Raw genomic sequence first — 18,742 nt, 5'->3', positions numbered from 1 at the left:
GCTCCAGGAAGCCCTGGTGCTCCACGTGGGAGGTCGGGAACCCCCTTTCCGCGAGCTCCGTGACTGTGAGGCCGCTGCAGCACCTGGCTCTGGGTGCAAAATTCTTGTCTTACGCAGACCTGGTTCCCGGGCCTCCCAGCTAGGCTGGGACCTGGGCGGGGCATTGGGGAGCGGAGATCACGCCCACTCCAGCTGTTTGGCCACGCCCCTCTGTGACGCGATAGGTCACCTGACTCCGCACAGCCAATCAAAGCTCCGTATCCTGAATATTGTAGGTCCCGCCTACCCGGAGCCAGCCAATCCGGACGCGCCCCGCTCCTAGGGAGGAGGGAGGGGGAGCCGCTCTTCTCCCGCGCTGGGTACCCGGGGCCCGTGCAACCTGGCCCTGGATGCGGCCCCGGCATGGAGGCGCCGAGCAGGAGCACGCGAGGCCGAGTGATGAATCCTCCCAGCGTCCTCGGAAACAACAGGTGAGAGCTTTTGGAGGAGCTGCGCTTGCCTCCTCCGGGAAGACCTCCGGGCATTTTGCTGGAGGGACAGAGACTAGGGAAGGAGCCAGCCAGCCAGCCAGCGCGTGGTGGTTCGTCCTCTGGTACATGATCCCTCCTACTCCGGTGGCCGATGGTCACTCTGGGCAAAGAGGACACCTGGGGAGGGCCGGGGGAGCCTCTCTGCATGTTGCTCACTCCTAGAAGGGGGTTACCGTAGCTAGAAGAACGTGGGGAGGCCCTTGGCAGTGGCCACTCCAGGATCACTTTGTCCCCCAGGAGGCCCGAGGGAGCGCCAGCCGATGGTCTCCAGACCAGGGGTGTCGGGGACCTTGGCCGGCCAGGGGTGTGCAAGTTGAGGGGGACCCGCTGGTGCCTGGCCTGGCCTGGAAGAGCTGGAGTGGGGGCTGTCACATGCCACGTGGATAGGAAGCCGGTGTCACCAGGATGGGCTGCAGCCCTTCTGGGAAGGAGGATGAGGGTGAGGCCCGGGTCAGGAGCACCCCTCCCGCAGGTTCTACCTGCTGAGAGGCGGGTTTGTGGGGTGGGTGTCTCTTGCTGGCGGCTTCTGCAGGTGGAGGTAGGTATTCCTGCTTGCAGGACTGAAAGGCAGGCTCCTTAGTGACTGTCACAGCTGCATTGTGGAGAGACCCTAGAGATGCTGCTATGGGGCATTGCTAAAAAAAAGTGGCCAGAAAGACACGACTCCTCCACTCAGGCCCAAGCAGCCAGGGACAGAAGGACACTTGTGTCAGGTACTTGTGCGAAAGCTTTGTAGATGTGTGCAAATTTAAAGATGAAATTGTATGTGTACAGTTTTCACTTGTGGAACTGTAAATTATAAATAAAAATATTTTTGTTATCAAAAAAAAGAGATCAGACTCCTATGTTCATTGCAGCATTATTTACAATAGCCAGAATCTGGAAACAACCCAGATGCCCCACAATAGATGAGGGGCTAAAGAAACTATGGTACATCTACACAATGGAATACTATGAAGTCGTTAGGAAAAATGAAGTCATGAATTTTTGTTGTTGTTGTTATTGTTTTGTTTTTGGGCAACACTGGCAGCACTTAGCTCTGCACTCAGAAATCACTCCTGACAGGCTTGGGGGACCATATGGGATGCTGGGAATCAAACTTGAGTCCTTACCGGGTCAGCTGCATGCAAGGCAAATGCCCTTCACTGTGCTATTTCTCTGGCCCTTGAGTCATGAAATTTGCTTATACGTGGATGGACATGGAGACTATTATGCTAAGTGAAATGAGTCAGAGGGAGAGGGATAGATATAGTCTCACTCATCTGTGGGATTTAAGAAAAATAAAAGACATTATTATAATAATATTCAGAGACAATAGAAATGAGGGCCGGAAGGACCAATCTATGATATGAAGCTTACCACAAAGAGTTGTGAATGCAGTTAGAGCTCTAACTGCACTGACAACTACCATGACAAGGCTAGTGAGAGAGAGAAGCAGAATGCCCGTCTCAAAGACAGGCAAGACAGGGAAAGTGTAAAATAAATATCCACGAGTTGTGAGATTACCCAGGCAGTGTCTATCTAAACTCCACGCAGCCAGGTCTGAAGAAGCAGGGTCATGGCGAAGAAATAATCAACTAAGCCAGTCAGGAAAGATGGACATGACGTCCGTGGCCTTTTACCTGAGCCCAAAAGCCAGAACTGCCCTTTCTTTATTCAAACCAATTCCCAGTATCAGGAGGGGGAAGGAGGTAGGGTTTTACAGGGGAAGAGGGAGATGGGGGGCATTGATGGCAGGAAAGTTGCACAGGGAAAGGACGGTATACCTTCAATGAGTGAAACCCAACTATGAACATTTCTGTAACCACAGTGTTTAAATAAAGAAATGATTAAAGGAAAAAATACCAGAGAGAGGGTTGAAAGGGGAGGTATGGGGTGAAAGGGGTAGGAGGGTTGCAGGAAGGGAGGAGAGAGGAAGAGGTGTAGGGACAAGAGAGGGTTACAAGGGGGGGAGGGGTGCAGCAGCGTCATGTACATTTTCCAGCCCTGGCCCGTTCTGGGTTGGTCATATAATCAGGAAGGAGTGTGTGTGTGTGTGTGTTAGTCATACTATCAGGAAGAGGGGTGTGTGTGTGTGTGTGTGTGTGTGTTGGGCTACACCCCACAGTACTCAGGACTTAAGCCCAGGTAGGAGTGTGTGTGTGTGTGTTGGTCATACTATCAGGAAGAGAGGTGTGTGTGTGTGTGTGTGTGTGTGTGTGTGTGTGTGTGTGTGTGTCTTGGGCTACACCCCACAGTACTCAGGACTTAAGCCCAGGTCAACTGTGTGCAAATCAAATGCCCTCCCTCTTTGTAATATGCTCCAGACCGAGTTTGAAATCTTCACCACACTCTCCATCTATTTCTACAGAAACTTGCAAATCACAGAGCCCACCAGCTACTGCCAGAGAGGGGCTCCAACCTCCTGAAGCCAGGCCTTTGCTTGGGCGGGGGGTCAAAGTTGCCCATCCTTCCTTCTCAGCTCCTCTCTTTGTGTGTGCCTCTCTTTCTGTAGGCAAGTGTACATGGACTACAACGCCACCACACCCCCGGCGCCAGAGGTTGTGCAGGCTGTGACTGAGGCCATGCAGGCGGCTTGGGGAAATCCCAGCAGTCCATACCCGGCAGGTAACCGGAGACACGGTGACAATGAGCAACACCTTTCTGAACAGATTCACTTGTCTTCGGGACTTGAATCCTGGATGAATCCTTGTCGCTCAGTGCTCCCTGCCTGCAGGAGCCGTGTCCCTGGAGTGCTCACCCTGTTCTGCTGTAGTCCTTGGGAGGCAACAGATAAAGTTTTCCTAGCCTGTACCCCATGGAGCACCCATTTTTACCCATGAGAATTGCAGGCCAGAGAGAAGGCACAGGGGGTCAGGCGCTTGCCTTGCATGCATCCAGCTCAGGTTCAACGACACTACCTGGTGTAAACATAGAGCCAGGAATAAGCCCTGAGCACCTTTGGGTGTAGCTAAAAACAAGACAAACTATTCTTCCTTACTTCTGACTTATTCTTACCGAGGGCTAAATGAATTTGCAGCCAATCAGAGGACCCAAGCAGAGGTCCATTATGCTTCTCAGATATGGTGAAGTGTTAGCTCTCTGATTAAAGGCTTATGGGGAGAATTAGATAAACGTGTTTAACTGGATTTTAGGGATCCACTTTCCAGCAGGTCCTGTTTAACCGGGGATCTCACACTGGGTATAGCCAGTAGTTTTCTCTGTTTATCTAGTTTCACAAGCTTCCCACTGTGCCCACTGAAATTCTTTTCCTAGTCAGACTAGTCATTTATTAACAAGAAGACTTGGGTGTGTGACCGGCTTCCTCTGAACCTTGTTCTTACCTAATTCCAGTAGCTGAACTTTAAGGTGTTAACTGGGGAATCTGGGGAGCAAGTGAATTGCGACATACTGAGATACTAAGAGTCCAGAGTAATCCCAGGGTTACTCTGATTTCCCAGCTCTGGGGCAGAAAGAAAGGGACCCATGACGCTTAATGGCCGATTGGACTGAATGTCTCTCAAATTTAAGAAACATTTCCTTGTGGGGGGAGGGTTCTGGAACCAAAGTCAGGTTACAGGTGTGAAGGATGACTGGTGACCCTGAGGGTCTCACACAGCCTTGCCTAAGAAAGTATGCTCTGTACCTCTTCTTAAAGATGAGGGGAGAGCAGGGGGCCATGCAGGCAGTGCAGTATGAGAGTCCTTAGCTATGGTGAACAATCTTGCAGTATGGGTGACATGGGGCCTCCCCAGGAGCCAGAACCAGGACCCACAACCTCATGTGGTCGAGGGAGGACAGGACCAGGGTGGGGTTCATTATGACAACTTGCCTATGCCAGTGCCCAAGGAAAACCATGGCCATCCCCTACCACACACCTATGGCCTGGATACCCTTTCTCAGCATTTTATCTGTCCCCAGGAGCAGCTGCCCACACACCCTCAGGGGTCCCCATCCCCCCTTGGACCACTTGGTATAGACCATCAGGTCCTTCCTGCCCCTCAAGTCAGGTGGGGCTGGTGGGTGGACAGCAGTTGGACTTGGGGACCCCCAAGAGTCTGGTAAACCCCATCGTCCGTGGCTGTCACACTGTGTCCTGGTCTCTTCCTCAGGTCTGTCCCCTCATATATCTGATACTTGGGGCAGGAGAGATAGCATGGAGGTAAAGGCATTTACCTTGCATGCGGAAGGACGGTGGTTTGAATCCCGGCATCCCATATGGTCCCCTGCCTGCCAGGGGCAATTTCTGAGCCTAGAGCCAGGAGTAATCCCTGAGCACTGCCGGGTGTGACCCAAAAACAAAAACAAAACATATATTTGATACTTGCTCCTTTGTCCCAGTCAGCTCATCTCTTCCTGTTTTATTTATTTACTTGGGAGCAGGGGATGAAGTTTGGGACCACACTGTGCAGTGCTCAGGACTTACTCCTGGTTCTGTGTTTAGGAACCTCTCCTAGTGGGACTCATGGAGCCAGTGATCGAACCTGGGTTGGCCACATACAAGGGAAACACCTGAATCCTGGTGCCATCTTTCCAGCATTTGTTTGTTTGTGCCATGCTGGAGCTCGGATACATACCCTGTTTTCTGGGGAGTGGACTCATGAGTGATGGCACCTCCTTCCTACCTATCCCCCAGGTCAGAAGGCCAAGGACATTATTGGAACCGCTCGGGAAAACCTTGCCAAGATGATCGGTGGGAACCCCCAGGACATCATCTTCACCTCAGGGGGCACTGAGGTGAGTGAGGGCCCATGGTGGTAATCAGGGGCCTTGTCTCTTCAGAATCCTGGATAGACTTCACACCCGGGGGGTGGGGATGGGGGTGGAGAGGAAATGCAGGGCAGCCCCTTCCTGAGGGACAACATTTGGACAAGGGTGAAGATGGGCCATGAAGAGAGTCTTGAACTGAACTGACTCAGAGTTAGTGGGAAAAAAAATTGTTTTTCTGGAGTCCCTGAAGAGGCCCTTGTGAGGAAGACCACCCCATCCCTTCTGGGAGTGAGAGGGTCTGAGAGGGAGGCCAGCCCAAGCCCAGGCTTGGACACAGACCAGTGAGATGTGAGCCCAGAGGTAAAACCCGTGGCAGCGCCCCCTGCAGGACAGGCTGAGCAGGTGTGAGGTATCCACAAGATTGTGTCCACACTCCCCATGTTTGGAGGGATCTGGTACCCACACTGATCCCTTTGCACAGAGGGATCTGCCATCCATTGACCCCATGTACTTAAGAATCTGGTCTCGGGGCCGGAGAGAGAGCATGGAGATGGGGTGTTTGTTTACCTTGCATGCAGAAGGACAGTGGTTCAAATCCAGGCATCCCATATGGTCCCGAGAGCCAGGAGCGATTTCTGAGGGTAGAGCCTGGAGTAATCCCTGAGCGCTGCCGGGTGTGACCCAAAACCAAAAAAAAAAAAAAAAAAAATCTGATGTCTACATACCCCATGCACAGGGTAGGACAGGATCTGGAGTCAACACTGACATGGGGTCTGTGGAGTAGAATGCTGTGAACCCTCCATACCCCCATGTGGAGGCAGATGCCCACATCATCCAGCAGCACTACCACAGGAACCAAAATTTACAGGTCCCAGCTCTGCAATGGGGTATCAGGGTCAGTCTCAGGGATATAGCAGAGCACCCCTTGCCAAGTTACCAGGTGCTGTATACCTGGATTTCTACCAAAGCAGCCACCTAGAAACAGTTCCATCCTTGGTCCTCCTCTCCATGACATGATTTGATACCTCTGATCTCAGGGATCCATACATAGAGATCCTCTCAGATCCCAGCACCAGTACAGACCTTTCAGATCCTGGGGATCCCTGGCTTGCAGCCTCTGTGCTTTTACTCAGTTCAGGTCCCCTTCCCTAGTGACCATCTGGGGGTGAGGGCAGAGGGGGTGCTTCACAGGCCCTGCTGCTACTCAGTACCTTCCATTCAGCAATGTGGCAATAGCAGGGCCCAGACCTAGGGGGCTGCAGGGTGTCGTGCCACATCAAGGTGATTCAAGTGACGCTGAGTCCCATCCTCCAGTCTAACCCAAGGGCTTGGAGAAGTGGCTCGTAGTGCTACTTAACTGCAGTGGCCTGGGTGACATGTAGATTCTAAGGTCTACAAACCCCAGAGCTCTGTCCTGGGACACCTCAAAGCTCTAGCTCAAGAACAGGAGTCAAAGTTCCTTTTTTGTTTGGGGGCCACACCCAGCACTGTTCAGGGGTCACTCCTGACTCTGCATTGGGAGGACCCCTTCAGATGGGGTTTGGAGAACCATATGACATGCCAGGGATTGAACCCAGGTCAGCTGGGTACAATGCAAGTGCCTTCAACCCTGGACAGGAGGCATTTTCTTTCTTTATTTTTATTTTTTTAAGCCAGTCAAATTGAGTAGTGGGGGAGTTATATATCAACTTTTGTGATACTAACGTTAATAAATTCTGATAAACCACTGCCATCGGACCAGCCTTTTTTTTTTTTTTTTTTTTGTGAGACATTTTCTTTGGGCTGTCATATCTGACTTTTCCTCTCCTCAGTCCAATAATCTAGTCATCCACTCCATGCTGAGACACTTCTGCCAGACATGCAGAGTTCAGGGGTGTCCTGTGGAGGGGGCCGTACCCCATTTCATCACCTGCTCTGTGGAACATGATTCCATTCGCCTCCCCCTGGAGTACCTGATGCAGGAAGGAGCGGCTGGTGAGTGGTGGGGCAGAACTCAGCAGGGACACCTCTTCCACTGGTGACTGGGTGGGAGGGACCCCTGAAGTGAGGGCAAGGGAACCCCGGACCTCTGCACATAGTCTCCTGGGTACACCTTTGGGCGTTGGGGGAACCTCCCCCCATCTCCAAGGCCTAGACTTTTCCCCAGGACAGTCAGTCACTGACTATGGGAACCAGCCGTGGCCACCCAATACCTTGGCTCCCATGTTACATCCACTGTTCATGGGTTCTGGGCAGAATTATGGCGCTACCTTTGGCAGAAGCCCAGAGGTATGGGGGTGTCACACAGGGTGTAGCATCCTAACTAATTGTTGACTGCACACAGCTCCCCACCACACCCCTCACTGTTCCCCAGTGTCCATCCTGAGGTGAGGAGGTAACATGTAGACAGGTAGACAGATGTGCCCCCTGGGAGGGTCTGAGAGCAAAAATGGTGATGATTTGCCCAGTTTTGGGAAGCAGAGGTGGCAGCTGCACAGGGCTGGGGAAATGGGGCATAGCTGAGATCTGTGAGTCTCAGGGAAACACAGGCATCTCAAGGCTCCGTCCCCTCAGGGCTGGTGGGGATGGTCTCGGGGTTCAGATCTCTAGGAGCTCCCACACAGGCAAGGAACAAGATTGTCGTCTTCACACTGGACACCCAGTGTGTCCTTTAGGAGATGTTTCCAAGGAGCCTTCTAGAAGGGCCAGCTCGAGCTTATTCTGCCACATACCCCATTTCTAACTCAGGAATTGTATTGATGGGAAACACTGCTAGATCTATGCTGGTGAGTCTTTTCCGAGTATGCTCAGGAAACTGTATGGTACTGGAATCAGACCAGGACCTGCTGGACCAGCTCCATTTCTTCCCAGTAAAGTTGGCTTCTGCTCCAGGTCCCTCCCCTTTGCTGCTTGTAACACAGCAAACACACTTGGTTATGGCATTGGGGACCCCCAAATGTTAGTGCCATTGGGGGCATTCAGTGTGGGGTCTTCTGTCTAGAAGGTTCACTGGTCCCTCTCCGGCTGTCCCAGGGACAGCTCCATCCCATCACTTTGTCCCACAAACCTTTGATTCCGCTCTGCAGAAACGGGGTACAGGGAAGGGGAGGTGATCTGGTGCTGGGATGGTGCAGGACTGGCCATTTCACCAGATAAGCAGCTGTCTGGCCCTGGCAGACAGGGTGGGGCTTGGGAGTTCTGAGCCCCACAGTCTCAAGAGCTTGATAGGAAGCAGGTCTAAATGGACTCACTCATCTGGTGTCTGTCTAGAGATCACCTTCGTCCCAGTGTCCAAGGTGAGCGCACAGGCCGAAGTGGAGGACATCCTGGCGGCTGTGCGCCCCAACACGTGCCTGGTGACCATCATGCTGGCCAACAATGAGACAGGAGTCATCATGGTGAGGGGGCCCACAGGGGGCAGGGAAGCTTCAGCAAGTGCCCTGGATGCAGCTCTACAGCTGTGGGCCTGCCCTGCATGTGGCCAAGGCCCATGCCCCACTGCCCCCACAGCCCATCCCCTCACCCTGTCCTCCAGCCCTGGGTCACTCTCCTATGCAGGGACCCCCCTTCTCGTCCCCACAGCCCGTGCCCGAGATCAGCCGGCGTATCACAGCTCTGAACCCCAGACGGACCATGGAGAAGCTTCCTTCTATCCGAGTACACTCGGACGCAGCACAGGCTGTGGGGAAGTGGCACGTGGACGTGGGGGAACTCGGAGTGGACTTTCTGACCATCGTCGGGCACAAGGTGCATCCGGGTGAAGCGCCTATCAGGAAGGTCACAAGAGCCAATCCCTCTCCCTCTCCGGCTGCTGTGGGCCAAGGGCTCAGCCGTTTTCAGGCCAGCCACTTGACCAGCGCTATCCCTCCCTGGCATGGGCATTATAGGACACAGGCCCTAATTCCAGCAAGTCTTAGAAGCACTTGGTGCGCGCACACACACACACACACACACACACACACACACACACACACACACACACACATAGCTGGTTCCAGAAAGTTCTGACTGAGCGAATGACGAGCTTCTCCTTTCAGTTCTATGGTCCCAGGATTGGAGCACTGTATGTCCGTGGGCTCGGTGACGTCACCCCTCTGTACCCCATGCTGTTTGGAGGTGGCCAGGAGCGGAATTTCAGACCAGGGTAAGGTGGGAGACAGGGACTCTGCACTCTGTCCTAGAAGCAGGGCTATGTGGAGCAGTCATGTCTGATCACAGAGAAAGATCACTGGTGTCCAGGCTGCTTGGCGTCCAGCCAAGTACAGGGTGTTCAGCATCCATTCCTCAGCATTGTCATCTGTCTCTGATGAGTTAGGACTCTCTGGAGAGATCAGAGCACCCTCATGCATCAGAGAACTCCAAACAGGTCAGGACTCTCTGGATCATGCCCCACCCGCCACCCCCAGGGTCCACTGACCTGACCAGCCAGGACACTCACACACATACTGGTATTAAGCCAAGAAGGGCCAGGACTCCCATACTGATGTCAGTGACAACTGCTGGTTTCTATGACCCCACATCCTTTTCCCTCTCAACACTGGACCCTGCTCGATATGTAGGAAGTTAAGGGATGGTTCCTCCCCACCTAGAAGAAATGAGGGACTCAGTCTTCTACCGCCAGGACTATGTCTGAAAAGGACAGCAGAACTGAAGACTTGAATAAACTCAATGACATGACATGGAAAGATCGAGATCCAGAGGCACCCCTGGACCAGACATCAGGTACCTGACAGGAAGTGGAGCAGGTGACCGTGTGGGCCAGTTTTGAACAGTCACAAAGCAGCTGGGAGAAAAGGAAGGCGTCTCTAATAAACACCCCAAGGTTCACAACAATGGACACTGCGATGGACAAGTGTGAAAGAAAGGCCACAGGGTGACAGCATAACAGAAAAAGACCCAGTTCATGCTTCAGCAGGAAACTCCCTTCAGATAGTGACGGAGGTAAATTAAGAGTCAAGAATGTGGCCCGAGAAATAGATCATAAGGTATGGTCAACCAACCCAGGTTTGAACCCGAGCATTCCACGTGGTCACCTTGAGCCCCACTAGGCGTGGTCCCTAAGTGATCTCTAAGTCAGGAATAAGCTCTGAGCACTGCCCTGAGCAAAAACAACAAAAAATAAAGTAACCCTGGAGTGCCACCAGGTGTGGCCCAAAAACCAAAAAGAAAAAAAGAAAAAGAACGAAGAAGGGTATTCCTAGAGGACATTTGTCACAGGAGGCAGCACTGACTGACTACAGTAACAAAATAGGAAGTAACAAAGTAAGAGTAATGTAACAGTTGCTGAGTAGGGAGTCAGATAGCAGTCACAGTAAGGAGTAACAGAGTAAAAAGTAATGTAACAGGGGCCGGAGAGATAGCACAGCGGCGTTTGCCTTGCAAGCAGCCCATCCAGGACCAAAGGTGGTTGGTTCGAATCCCGCTGTCCCATATGGTTCCCCGTGCCTGCCAGGAGCTAGTTCTGAGCAGACAGCCAGGAGTGACCCCTGAGCACTGCTGGGTGTGGCCCAAAAACCAAAAAAAAAAAAAAAAAAAGTAATGTAACAGTAACAGAATAGGGAAAAGCAGTCAGACATAAAGGAAGGAGACTGACCCAAGAATATTTCTGGGAAGGGAAGGTTATTACATGTGAGGAGCAGACACCCCCTGGACATGGGTCTATCAAACCAGAGCTATGAAATCTGGCAGAGCTGGTGAGAAGCCCAGGGTGGAATGTGGAGAACCCTCCCTGTCCTCGGCGTGGAGGGAACTAGACCGAAACCAACACTAAGTCAAGAGCACAAGAGCAGGTAGGGCATTTGCCTTGCACACAGCCAACCCAGGTTTGACCCTCAGCATCCCATAAGTCCTCTGGCCTACTTCAGATGTAACTCCCCCTCTCCCCGCCAAAAAATGTCAGGCCCCACCAAATCTAGGAGAACACACATTCTCAGAGGGAACATGAAAGGTGGCATACACATGCTCAGCTACTCCAGCCACAGCTTGGATAGACCTTGGCCTGGGGCAATTACAGCACGTGTTACTAGCCCGGTGTGAGGTTAGTCAGAGCCTGAGAAATTGTGGGAAAACTACCCAACACGGTAACAGAAAAACGTCAAATGACCCAGCTGGTCCTGAATTTTGCACCGTATATATACAAACACTAATTCAAAGTGCATTGATAGGCCAGAACAGTAGTGCAGCAGATGGAATGTTTGTCTTGCACATAGCCAACCTGGGTTCTAACCCCGGCATTATATACTTCTCCAAGCCCACCAGGCATGATCCCTGATCTCAGAGCTCTTGCTTTGCATGGGGCCAACCCAGGTTTAATTCCTGGTACCTCATATGGTCCCTTGTGCCAGGAGTGACCTTGATTTTTTTTTTTTTGGTTTTTGGTTTTTGGGCCATACCCGGTGATGCTAAGGGGTTACTCCTGGCTATGTGCTCAGAAATCGCTCCTGGCTAGGGGACTATATGGACGCTGGGGGATCAAACCACAGTCCGTCCTAGGTCAGCACATGCAAGGTAAATGACTTACCACTTGCACCACCACTCCAGTCCCAGGAGTAACCTTGAGTATAGAGCCAGGAATAAGTCCTGAACACAGCTGGGTTTGCCCACCTCCCCTCCCCCCAAAATAAAGGTGGATAGAAAATCCCAAGGTGAGCAGAAACCACAGAACACATTTGAGGACATGCAAAGCTTTCCAGGATACAACCTCAGAAGTGTCCTTGATGGTTTGACTCCACTAGCAAAACCAAAAGAGAAAAAAAAAATGAGATGAACAAATTTAAAAGTTACACAGCAGAAAAATGTAGGCCAAGATTCCAAGATGCAATAACTGGTGGGAAAATGTCTTTGCACACACATATCAGATAAGGGACTAACTAAAACATCCAAGTTGTACAGAGCTCAGCCAAACCAATAACCTCACCAAAAATGGGAGAAAGGTGGAAGGACATTTCCCTGAGGAGGACAGACCAATGGCCAGGAAAAGGTGTTCATCATCACTTTTCAGCAAGAAAATGACAAAATGACGAGCTGTTACCTCACACTATGTGAGAACAGACCCTGTCACCCGTGGAATTGGAGTCTGGTATAGAAAAGGAATCTTCATTCACAGGATGGAAATCTCTTCTGGTCCAGCCACTGTGGAAAACTGGACAATTCTCAGAAAACAGAATAGAGCTTCCCATTAACCCAGAAATCCCACTCTTCCCAAAACACAAAAATGAATTCAAAAGGATGTTTTCACACTTAAGTGCATTGCAATGCAAGATCCAGTTCCAGGATATGAAAATTCTATGTGTCCAATATAAGTAGGCAGGTAAAGAAATTGTGGTCTATATATGCAATACACAATGGAATTTTGTGCAGTTGTTTAAAAAATTATGAAATCTTGCATTTTACTTGGAAAGAACTGGAGGCATCATGGTGTTGAAATAAGTCAGAGGGAGAAGAACAAATCGAAGGTGACGCCATTCATGTGGAAGAGAAAACCAGGGACTGGACAGTGTCCCATGGTTGGCAAACCCTTGGCCTTTAATTACAAAACTTTTACTGGGCACTGGGGGAGGAGGAAGGCAGGGCCGGCTAAGAAGTAACAGATCAAGAGTAATGGTCTTGGTATGGGTTATGGGGCCACCCCTGATTGGGGCCCTGACATTGCAGGGGTCCCCCAAGTCTCTCCAGGAGTGAGCTCCGAGCACAATGGGGTGTCCCCCCAAAAGAAGCAAGTCATGCTTTCTTTTTTTTTTCTTAGTAGGGGGGACTCAATGTCACATGAGACCACAATGTCACATGCCATTCTTGGGGTTCCTGCAGCATCTGCACTCTCCTTGGGCTCTGCAGTGGGGGCATTTCAGTGGGTACAGGAGTGGTTTGGCCAGGACAGACACTATCCCGCCTGTTTTAGGTCAGAAGGGCCATTCCTGCACAGAGTTGCGCCTGGGAAGAGGGTGGCCTGTGCTCTGAGGGTATCTCCAGGGAAGAGGGGGTGTCCACAGAGAAGCCTCTCCAAGCCATTGGTCACTTCTCACCTTATTTCTTCCAGAACTGAGAACACCCCAATGATTGCCGGACTCGGGAAGGTAGGTATCAGGAAACCCTATCTCCTTGCTCCCCCCAGCTTCCTGCTTCTCTGCTCAACTCCCCATGGTGACAGCTAGCAGATATGAGGTTCTGCAGGATGTTGGACCTTAATGCCTTATCCTCCAAGCTAGGCACCCAGTCCTTAGTCCCCAACACACAGCAGTGACCCTCCATCCCAGAGTGGTGGTTCTGTGACCTTGTGGAGCACCTATGTGTGTCCTAGATCGGGAGCACTGCATGGAACAAGGGGCATGCCTCCCACACACATGCCAATGTGCACTTCTGCCATATCCATGCCTACAGCAACCACATGCTCGAAACCCTACATGTGGGGTGTCTGGGAGAGGAGAATGTCAGAGCTCTAAACATGGGCCAGAGCTATTGACCATACAGTTGGGAGGGCGCCTGGCCTTGCATACAGTCAACTCTGGGACCCCATATAGTTCCCGACCCCATCAGAAGTGATCCCTGAGTACAGAGCTGGGAATCAGCCTTTAGCATAACTGGGTATAGTAGCCCGGCAGCCAAAATATAAGTCTCAAAGCTGATACAGTCAGTTGGGGACCAGGTGCCTTGTGTGCTACTGGTCACCACAGGATGTCTATGTTCTGGGGCTCTCTACCGGAGAGGGGACAGTGCCAGGGCATCTTTGCGGAGCGGTTCTCATCCTTGCAATCTGCAGCATGCTGGCGCCCAATAAACAAATGCTGTGAAAAAGCCTGGAATTTCATTGCTTGGTCCCAGAAACGGGGTGCAGCACTTCCCATAGAAAGGCAGGTCTGTCAAAGGGGGAACATCATGGTGGTGTCCTCTCCTCCCAGAGAATGACAAGGCAGGGCCCCTCCGGTGCTTCCTCACTGCTTGCAGGCTTTGCTCAAAGGCTTCTTCCTGGGGCCCAAGCTGGTGGGCACCTCCCTAGCATGCAGCTGACTCTGGCACCACACAATGGGCCCCAAGCGTCAGGGATGACCCCCTGATAGCAAAGCAAAAAACCCTGAACGCAGCTGGGTCTGACCCCCCCCCAAAAAAAAGCTTCCTCCAAGTGACCCTCCATGCCTACAACATAAGCATCTGTGTGTCCTCTCAATGATGCCTTTTGTCCCCTATCCCCCACCCCCGGAAAGCACACAAGAAAACCTGGACTCCCTGGCACTGGGCACCTTGTTCCTAACCATCAGTTCATTGAACTAGCAACAGAGGCTCCTGGGAAGATCTGGGGGAGCAGCCTGGGCTCTTCACCCCACTTTCCCAGGGGCTCTGAAAGAAGTCCCTCCTGCTCTCTCCCCCACCTCCTCAAGACCTCCCTTCTAAAATATGGGGTCTGTGTGCAGCCCCTCCTCCCACCTAACTTTTCCCAGAATTCAGTTCAAGTGCCCTGGTCACCAGGCAAGGTCACATCTGTTCTTCATAAAACCCTTAGGTGACACGTGATGGGTCTGCGCCCTGACCCTCTGGTGCCGCTCCCACGGCTCTCTGACTTCTCTGGACCCTCTCCCTCTCCCTCATTGGTCTCCCACCAATGCTCCTGTACCTGCCATGATGTGGGACTCTGCCTGAGGGTCCCTGAGCCTCAACCCTGCCTCCCTCATCCCACCTCCCCTCCTAGCACCTTCATCTCCTCCCCCAGGTCACCCTGCTTGAAGGAACAGGCACATGGCCACCTCCCATCACACTGGTTCACTGAGACGCCCGCTTGTACCATGTGGGAGCAGCTTCTGTCATGGGGGCATCTTGCTGCTCTCCTCTGCCTGGGACTGTCTATCCGTTTCCCTTTGTCCACCTGCGTCCCTCTGTTCATCCACTTGGGATCTGTCCATTTGCTTATGTTCCTCTCTGTCCATCTGCCCACATTCCTGTCCACCTATGTCCCTCTGTCTGCCTGTATCCCTCTATTCATTGCGCCCGTTTGCATCTGCCTGCATCCCTGTTCATTCTTTTTTTTTGTTTTTGTTTTTGGGCCACACCCATTTGACGCTCAGGGGTTACTCCTGGCTATGTGCTCAGAAATCGCCCCTGGCTTGGGGGGACCATATGGGACGCCGGGGGATCGAACCGCGGTCTGTTCCTTGGCTAGCACTTGTAAGGCAGACACCTTACCTCTAGCGCCACCTTCCCGGCCCCCCCTGTTCATTCTTTAGCACACCTCTGCCTGCCCTTTCCCTCTGTCCATCTGTCCACACTCATCTGCACCTCTCCATTCATTGCACTGCTGTCCACCCATGTCCCTCTGTCCATCTTTCTACGCCCATCTGCCCATCTCTGGAAAGCAACCCAGGACTGTTCCCTCGGGATGAATCTGAATCTGAGGCTCGAGAGACAGTCCAGGGCACAGCCCCAGTTTGATCCCCAATACCACGTGCCCCCCCCCCAAGCATCACAAGAACCACCCAGGGCCAGAGAGAGAGCATGGAGGTCGACGTTTGCCTTGCATGCAGAAGGACAGTGGTTCAAATCCCGGCATCCCATATGGTCCCCCGAGCCTGCCAGGAGCGGTTTCTGAGCATAGAGCCAGGAGGAACCCCTGAGCGCTGCTGGGTGTGACCCAAAAACAAGAACCACCCACTCCTGGGCTTTGTTTGGTATGACCTCAGTCCCCCAGAAAGGGCCTGTGAGATTGTGGGTGCTGGAGGGATAGGCATCTCCTGCACCAGGCCCTGCACTTCCGCCCTTTAAAACTGGGGTGCCAGAATACTCTCCGGTGATCATGGCTTCTCCACATCCTCAGGCGGCTGAACTGGTGATCCACAACTGTGCGGCCTATGAGGCCCACATGAGGGAAGTGCGGGACTACCTGGAGGAGAGACTACAGGTGAGGGGAGTGGGGAGCTGCAAGGGAGAGGGAGGTGTGCAGGGGAGTGGATGGGGAGTTCCAGGGGAGGAGGTGGGGAGCTGCAGGGGAGGAAGCAGAGGACCCGGGGTCACCAGGAAGCAGTCAGGCCCCCAGTAGATGGTCCCCACATCTTGCTGTCTGAGGCCACAACTCTGCTCTATCCTAGCTCTTTGCCCTGATGCCGAGGCCAAACTGTACCCAGAGGGCCTCATTCCCCCGCACCTGGTGCACTGAAGCTCAAGGCCCCTCTTTGCTTCCCAGGCTGAATTTGGCAAGAGAATCCACCTCAACAGCCACTTTCCAGGGACCCAGCGACTCCCCAACACGTGCAACTTTTCCATCCAGGGACCCCAGCTGCAAGGTGATGCCAGGATCCCCTCGTTCCCCTGTTGAGGGCCCCCATGTACAGAGGCCCTCAGGGCATCCTTCACTGGGGCTCCTGATGCATTTCCCCACTCCATTGGACCTCAGGGCTTATTCTGACAACACACCAGAAGGAAGCAACTGGGCCCAGCCAAGGCCCCCGAGTCTGTCCCATCTGAGTGGTGACTGTTGGGGACTTAGCCCAGTGCTCCGCTGTCCCCAATGCATACATCTCATGTTGACACCTCAGTTTCCAGCAGCCGGATGCTTGGGATGTGGCTTGGTGCCAGACCCTGAGGCTTAGACCCTGATCAGGGGCCAGTCAGGGCCCCCACATCCACTGAACCCCAAAAGTCATGGCAGCATTGACTGTCTCCAGTGTCAGACACATAACCCAGTCTGGCCATGAAGGAGATCAGCTTGTGGTCAACTGGGATATGTCCTGGTAGGAGAAATCCCTCATGGTCCCCTCACTGCCCCTTCACTATGCCCTAACTGTCCCCTCACCTGTCTCCTCAATGTCCCCTCATTGTCTCCTTACCTGTCTCCTCACTGTGCCCTCATCTGTGCTCTCATTTGTCCCTCACCTGTTCCCTCATCTGGGGTGGTCTGTGTCCCAGGGTGGCCTGTGTCTCCATGAGCAAGACAGGCTGTCCCAGTCATTGTCATTAGCCGGCAGAAACCAGGGCAGCTAGCTAAGCAGGTTCTGGCATCTCCACAGGCCGCCGAGTGCTGGCACAGTGCAGGACGCTGCTGGCCAGCGTGGGAGCCGCGTGCCACTCAGACCAAGGGGACCAGTAAGTGTTCCTAGCCTGGGACGGTGTGTGGGGCTGGGCCAGGAGACCCTCTGTAGGGTGAAAGGTCTAGGGCAGGTTCTGATGGAGTCCACGGGCTACTGGGACACAGGCCCAGCCCAATGACTTCTCCACTTAAGGGATCTCCGGTTGCTCTGAAGACAAGATAGACAAGACAGGGCAGGGTCTGAACAGTCCAGATTCGAAAGAACAGAAATGACCAGCTTGTCCTCCAGGCCATCTCCCGTGCTGCTGAGCTGCGGAGTCCCTGTGGATGTGGCCAAAAACGCTCTCCGGCTCAGCGTGGGCCGCAGCACCACCCGTGCCGACGTGGACCTGGTAGTGCAAGACCTGCGACAGGCAGTGGCCAAGCTGGAGGGCAGCCCCCGTGCCCAGAGCACCACATAGAGCCCAGAAGCATTTCCAGCCTCTCAGACTCACTCGTCCTGCTGTGGTCCGGGCAGTACATGTATGTTCACAGATGTATGCATGTGTGTACTAGGTGCATAGGTGTGTGTATTGATATGCAATGTTCATGTCCTTGAAGGCACATACATTGCATGTGTCATTCATTCAAGTAGCTGTGTGTCAGGCATCATCAAACACACACATCTATATAAACATACTTGCACACATGTTTGTATGTCCTGTGTCTGTTTTCATGTACACACATACACCCATGTGTTTGCACGTGTTTATTATTCATGTGCTTTATGTGTTTATTATTTATGTTACTCATGTGCAACACTGCAATGTCTTTGTGTCTGTGTGCATGTGTATTATGTACATGTTGTACATATATTTTCGCACTGTGTCCATAAGTGTGCGGTGCACGTGTGTTCCTGTGTGTGTGTGTACATGTATGAACTTCTCAGGCCCATCCTGTTGGAATGCTGGCACACAGGCCTGGGGATCCTGTCCCATGTTGTGGGGACACAGATGTAGAAGTCACACTGCAGGTCACTGAGGAATGTTATCAGACTCGTCCATGCTCACCTGGAAATGGGGGTGAGCCTGTTGCCAGCACCCCTTTTCTGGAAGATGACTCCATCCAGTATGAAATGTGGCCTCTGCTGTGCCTGCCTTGACACCAGAGCTTTGGTGGCTGGAGACCCGACAAGAACAGATCATAACTAATAAAAAAATCCTGTAGAAATACATATTAATTATTGAGTCCTGGATGGTTGTGGATAATGGTGAGATGGATGGTGAGAGGCCTTTCTCTGCTGACCTGGGCCACGCGCCTGCAACCCCCTCCAGCCGTCGGACCTGTGTGTTCAGGGTGGCAGCGAGGAAATGATCTACAGGTAGTCAGGTTTCAGAAGACATGAAGCTTTATTAATAATAGGCCACATATGTGACTTCTATCCTAACCTTTTAAGCAGCTTATTTCAGCCACCCTGAATTTAAACCTGCTTCCTATATTTCCATTCTCCCTATTGCTCCAGCTGTTTCCTCCTGAATCTCTCAATCCCCTTTACACT

At 52.5% G+C, this 18,742-nt stretch overlaps 1 protein-coding gene across 1 annotated transcript; it reads left to right on the top strand.

Annotated features, from left to right (window-relative positions):
• The first annotated feature begins 234 nt into the window (after positions 1 to 234).
• On the top strand, positions 235 to 18,403 carry SCLY (selenocysteine lyase). Its single transcript, XM_049773759.1, has 12 exons — positions 235 to 470; positions 3,025 to 3,137; positions 5,146 to 5,246; positions 7,031 to 7,193; positions 8,469 to 8,596; positions 8,781 to 8,945; positions 9,236 to 9,342; positions 13,234 to 13,270; positions 15,997 to 16,080; positions 16,363 to 16,462; positions 17,186 to 17,261; positions 17,495 to 18,403. Exons 1-12 carry the CDS (start codon positions 403 to 405, stop codon positions 17,664 to 17,666), a joined length of 1,314 nt encoding a protein of 437 aa, XP_049629716.1. The 5' UTR covers positions 235 to 402; the 3' UTR covers positions 17,667 to 18,403.
• Positions 18,404 to 18,742: the final 339 nt, after the last annotated feature.

Source organism: Suncus etruscus, chromosome 5 (genome assembly GCF_024139225.1).
Source record: "Suncus etruscus isolate mSunEtr1 chromosome 5, mSunEtr1.pri.cur, whole genome shotgun sequence".
In the NCBI taxonomy this organism is placed as follows: Eukaryota; Metazoa; Chordata; class Mammalia; order Eulipotyphla; family Soricidae; genus Suncus; species Suncus etruscus.
Note: the sequence above shows the minus strand (reverse complement) of the source record. Positions and strands in the feature narration are given on the sequence as shown.

Coding starts and splice junctions, on each gene's coding strand:
- SCLY (XM_049773759.1), top strand. CDS start 403: ATGGAGGCGCCGAGCAGGAGCACGCGAGGCCGAGTGATGAATCCTCCC. Junction 7,194..8,468: donor GATGCAGGAAGGAGCGGCTG/GTGAGTGGTGGG, acceptor GTGTCTGTCTAG/AGATCACCTTCGTCCCAGTG. Junction 17,262..17,494: donor CACTCAGACCAAGGGGACCA/GTAAGTGTTCCT, acceptor CTTGTCCTCCAG/GCCATCTCCCGTGCTGCTGA.